The 6,000-nt window shown below is 36.7% G+C and overlaps 1 protein-coding gene across 1 annotated transcript in view; it reads right to left on the bottom strand.

The window, feature by feature from the left end:
- Window positions 1-552: 552 nt before the first annotated feature.
- APBB1IP (amyloid beta precursor protein binding family B member 1 interacting protein) overlaps window positions 553-6,000 on the bottom strand; it is a 91,509-nt gene continuing 86,061 nt past the window's right edge. Inside the window, exons 13-14 of the mRNA XM_063452577.1 lie at window positions 4,469-4,551; window positions 553-1,532 (exon numbers count right to left, since the gene is read on the bottom strand). Of these exons, the coding sequence (XP_063308647.1) occupies window positions 978-1,532; window positions 4,469-4,551 (638 nt within the window). The 3' untranslated portion in view covers window positions 553-977. The remainder of the gene's footprint in view (window positions 1,533-4,468; window positions 4,552-6,000) is intronic.

Below are 6,000 nucleotides of genomic sequence, written 5' to 3'. Positions count from 1 at the left end.
AAAATTAGTTAACCCTAGCTGGACCTGGCACCCATACCACTTCATTAAGCTGAAGTGGTCTGGGTGCCTAGAGTGGTCCTTTAATGCTATATAAATGCCAATTATAATAATTATTATGAATATGGGCTTGTAGCACTGTACACAATAAAAATAAATAATAAAATAAATTAATTTTATCAACCATACATGTAAGTCTGTATGGACAGCTATTGTAGCTAGTTATTGGCAAAAATATTTCTCAAAACATTTTAACCAAATGAGGTTCCTGCTCCGATTCTCAGACTTAACTCTAACAGCAACTCTAACATTAGACACTAATTCATTTTAGTTGTTCGGTTATAAATATTTCTGCAGTAGACAAAAATATTCTGCAACAGAGGGTTGAAACTGTTGAATGACATGGGCCATAAGTGCAGATGAAGCAATTGTTCGGAGCCATTTTTTTAAAAGGGTTACGTTCTAAACTAAATGTTCCTCCCCCCGTTAATTATATATGAAAGGGCCCTAAAGTTTATGCTGGGCAGTTATTACACGTAAACATACAGTTAAGAGTTTTATTTTTATTTTTTATTGAATCTCAAAAATACAAAACAAAAAACATGCAAACATCTAGTAAAGAAAAAATATCTAATGAATAATGACATTTTCTTGCTCCCAAGCTATATTATCTGAGTTAGATACTAATGAATTTTAGTTTTTGGATGGCATAGGTGTAAAATGCTAAGAAAGGAAATGTAATTGTTTTACGTTACATTGTAGCTGCTATTTTACATTTAGCACTGAGTGGGAGAACATCAGAAGTTGTGGCGGCTGACAGGTGGATCGCTACTCTGCTGCTCTTCAACAGAGCGTAGCCAAATTTATACAACAGCTGGCGCCAGTAGACACTTAACTGTTGGAGAGCCATAGGCCTCTTTAATTCTCAAAGACCAAGTTTGATTTCTGATTCTTAGCATTCATTAAACTCCTTAATGAAATTAGGACACATTTCCTTTCTTCTTATTCAAAGCTTTCATTAAATCAGACATGAAATCTGGCTCACCACCAGACACCGACCCGTTAGCATTGGTTTTACTCTGGTGTGGGTCACTTCCTGCAAGTCCTGGGTTAGTTTGTCTTTTTGGAGGATTGGGTGGCTGCTTTTTCACCGGCAGTTGGGGGGGACTGTTGGATGCAAAAATGGGTGGAGGAGGTGGTGGGAGAGGAGCACTGAAGCCCTGTGGCTCTGGCGATTGTGGAGGTGAGGAAAACATCGATTCAGAAGAAAAGGCAGGTGGAGGTGGTGGTAAGAAATCAGGAGGGGAGTCAAGGAATTCAGGAGGAGGAGGGGGTAGAAAATCATCGTCAAGCTGCAGAGGCTCCGGTGCTGGAAACTGTGGAGGTGGTGGGATTGCAGAATTCATTTTGCTTGGCAGCTGTGGTGGAGTTTTTTGTTTACTAGATGATATTCTGACAGGTGCAGGTGGGGGTTGTTTTAATGTAGAAGTTGATATTTTAGGTTCAGGTTTTTTCATCTCATTTGGCTTGTAATCCTGGATAAAAAAACAAGACATATGCGAGTTTAGCAATTCAAATACATTCAATTATTCTTTTAAAGCAGCATGTATGAGGTTGCTTCGTTATGTGTCTTGGACCAAACTCTACCCTTCCAAGGTCTTGGGTGGAGTGGATTGAATGTACTAACCCAGGTGAAGGCAACCCTTGGCACTCCTGATGTTGTCTACTACATCTCCCTTGATGCTTTGCCAGTGTTATGGCTGTAGGAGCATTTTGGGAGATGTAGTCCACAAAGCTGGAGGGCTGAAGGCTGCCTATCTCCGTACCATTTTCCAATATGGAATGTAGAGCAACATAAAGCACTAAACACAAAAACACAGTTGTAATTTGTAGAGCAGGGGATGTGAGTGTTAGAACTTACAATCATAAAAATGTACATTTAATATCATTCATCTTAGAGAATGGGGAGGCTACCTCTACTTAAAGAGCTGCCTATATGTGGCATATGTAGACATGATGACATTCAAACAGGAACCTGGAGAACACTATTAGGATTCACTAAAGTGAGGAATCCTGGGATTCCAAGAGAATTAAAAATATTTAACCAAAATAAATGAATATAGAAAAAATGTCTCCAAGTAATTTCCTGTTTTTTTTTTAGTTTGTCTCTTTTGGCCTTAATTTTGAAATTTACTTTACGTTCCTAGCAATTCTCACCTACCAGTGAATAACCCTGTATGTATTTTACCATTCCTACTGATCAGTAATAAAAATAACAAAGTATTTAACCAGGAAAGGTACATTCAGATTACTCTGGTTTCCAAGTACGTCCTGGGGATGTTACCTTAGCCCAACATCCAGGGGTTGTAGATGGCTGCTCTATAATAAGTACCAAGTAAATATGTAATATGTTAAGCAGTGCTTGCTTAATATTTCCCCGGTAGCCCAAAATCCTTACCTAATGGTATGAGAAAGCAGAGACCAGGTACCTGATGGTCTATTAGTAGGCCTTAGGGCAATGGTTACACATATCCCACTTTCCTTGTTTTTGTGCAAAGTTACAATGTATTAGACTAAGATCATGGGGTGTGATATCAAGTTAAAAGCACCCTCTGTCTGTTATCTAACCTGCTCCAAAGAGAAAACAAGGATGTGGGCTTTCTGCTGCTCTAGGGTGGGCAAAACCCCCCCAGGAGATCACAAGTCTCAAAATTCTCTCACTATAGGAAAAGAAAAAACGTGCCCACTGTATATTTCAAAAACTTCCAGAGCACAGCTGGTATTATAACTAAGTCCTCGATTAAGTATTGTTTGATATGCTTTTTAAATGTTTCAGTATTATGAAGAATATTAAAAAAAAAAAATCATATTTTTTTTAGAGATATTGATATATTTTTATACGTTTTTTTTTTAATATTTAAAAAAAAATATATATATATATTTTTAAGTTTATCCAAAAATATTAAATAATTTCAAAAGCAAATACAACAGTATTAATTTGAGGTCTAAATAAGACTTATAGGTGACAAATCGAAACATCTAATTCTTAAAAAAATCGAAACCTCGAATTCTTCACACAACAGTTCAGTATGTGACATAAAATAAGTAAATGGCTTTTTTTTTAAAAGGATAAATCTATTATTTCTGAAATTTTAGACTAGTATGTATTTTTTTAAATTTAAATTCTCACTTGTACTGGGTAGGAGGCCATATTATCATACTAATTGCTAGCAATATATCTTCTCAACACAGGAAAACAAGATAGAGTATAAACATTATTATAGTTCTACATTGTGAAGGGCAGATAATTGCTTTGTTACACTGTAATATAAATCAGATTACTTAAAGCAGAGGAATGTTTTTAATACTTTTCATTAGATTATTTTTACATGTCTTGTAATTTGTCATCAAGATTAGCAGTTTATTTCCATTTAGCGTTTACAGAAATTATCTGGAATTTAAAAAGAAACAACAACCCATAATTCCCTGTTTCAATTGTCAGTGTTAGGATACCAGTGTAGGAATACAGTTTACATTCTCCACACATGATTGCTGTGTGGATGGATTGCTGTGTGGATGGGTTTATTTACTGGAATCTCATTATTTATTGTATTTTGTCTCCATCAGATGTATTCATTAACTACCACCATTTAAGTAGCTCCTGACTTTTGGACCTTCAGTTTATTAGCTTTTATTTAAAGGGGTACTATAGGCATCAAAGCAACTTTAGCTTAATGAAGCAGTTTTGGTGTGTATATCATGCCCCTGCAGCCTCACTGCTCAATTCACTGTCATTTAGGAGTTAAATCATTTTGTTTCTGTTTATGCAGCCCTAGCCACACCTAACCTGGTTGTGACTGACAGAGCCTGCATGAAAAAATGGTTTAGTTTTCAAACAGACTTTAACTTTCTTTAGAAATTTCTATCGCCTGTGTTGTAAATCTAACTTTAAATCACACAAGATTTAGAAGGCTATTAACAGAGCAGGAGATAATAGTATTGAGCGGTGAGACTGCAGGGGCATGATCTATACACCAAAACAGCTTCATTAAGCTAAAGTTGTTTTGATGCCTGTAGTGTCCCTCTAACAGCTGAGCTACAAAGAAGGTGGTGAGTTAAAAGTGAGAATATTCCAGATGAATTCAGCACCAATTCTGTAGGAATTTGATAAGTTAATGTATTAAAAATGGTGTGGAAAATGATATCACTGAATATCCAATTTTTGCAAATCTTCCCAGGAAACTGATTCCTCCCCTTCAGCTGTCTGATAATGTCTTCTGAAACCATGAAGTGGCTGAGATGTCTCCTCATTTAACCAATGTACAACATAATACATTTGTCAGCACGTGTGTCTGTCTGTCATTTCCATCCACTATCTGTCTGTCTGTCATTTCTGTCCATCAATTTGTCTTTCTGTATGTCTATGATTTTGGCAATGAACTTTGATATTTCCTTTAAGTAAAACATATACCTGTGTTGCCTCGGCACGTTTCCAAGCATCCGAGAAGCTGGAACTGATAGGAGTTGGGTTTTGGCTGACCTGTCCGTTTCCTGCTGTAAAAAAAAGCAATATAGACAATAATTATTTTGTTTTAAAACGAATCTCTGTGCATGTGAAAAAAAAATCTATTACACAATGACCTCTATCACAATTTATATATTCACTGGCTAAATCAAAATGGGATCGTTTTAGGCTCCAGATCTGAGACATTGTTCCTCATGTTAGTGAAAAACAAGCAAAACAATGAGACAGGTCTTTTTTTTTTTTTTTATAAATAAAATGAGTGTTTCTGCAATCAGCTGCTCACATGATGCAGACTCTATTTCCTATTTAATACTAGGCGCCTTCATTATGTAAACTGTATCAGAGTGTCTGACCGTGTGGTGACCTACATGCACAATAGGATTACATTAAGTGTTCTTCGAGATCTGTTTGCTGCTCATATTTCCCCATTACATGTCCTCTTTTTTCTTTTGCTTATTGATTGTTATATCATCTCCTGCATAAGTGTACATGTTTAGTCATAACAGCATTACCATCCTAACCTAAGCAATTCAGATGTTTACGAACTACAATTCCCATTATGCTCAGGTCTAGTTGGCTGGCAATACATGTCATGTTCCCTTTGCCGGACAAGTTCCCCAAGCTAGATGCCACCAACTTTCGGGGTATGTCAATATGTTTGCTTTGTCATCATACTTCTGCAGGGCCGCCATCAGAAAATTAATTTCACACAATTTAATCTAACACAACTCAAGATCTGGGCCCCCGGGAGACAGCCTCCAAGCCTGCCTACATGATCCGCCCTCCAAAGCCGCCCACAAGGAAGAAGTGTTTGCAGAGTGGATACAGAGTGTGTGTTTGTGCATTGGCTGCAGTGTGTGTAAAGTGCAGTGTGTGTGTGTGTGTGTAATGCATGTGTAGTGGAAACACTGTATGTATATTGTGTGTGTGTGTGTGTATATATATATATATTTATAGATACACACACAATTTTTGTTTGAATGTAAGCATGTTTTTGTGTAAAATATGTGTGTGAATGTTGGTGTTTGAATGCAGATGTGCATTAGTGTATACACTTCCACAAACATTGATACACAGACACATACAATGACACATGCAAATACACATACACACACACACACTCACACATATATACCCACAGAGATACACAGGCACTCAAACATTGACACAAAATACACACCCACCAAAAACACAGACACACACTGATATAAAAGGACACAGAGACATACTGACAAACACACATACATACTAACAGGGACACACATACTGACACACAGACATACATACTGACACACACATATATTAAGATACATACAGACAGACACACATGCATAAGGACATACAGACACACACATACATACATACTGACATAGGTACAGACACATACAAGCATAGTGATAAAAGCTCTATGGAAATTGTTGGCGCTATATAAATGATTTAAAAAAATTATCATACATACATACATACTAAAACACGTA

Source organism: Pelobates fuscus, chromosome 4 (genome assembly GCF_036172605.1).
Source record: "Pelobates fuscus isolate aPelFus1 chromosome 4, aPelFus1.pri, whole genome shotgun sequence".
Lineage (NCBI taxonomy): Eukaryota > Metazoa > Chordata > Amphibia > Anura > Pelobatidae > Pelobates > Pelobates fuscus.
Note: the sequence above shows the minus strand (reverse complement) of the source record. Positions and strands in the feature narration are given on the sequence as shown.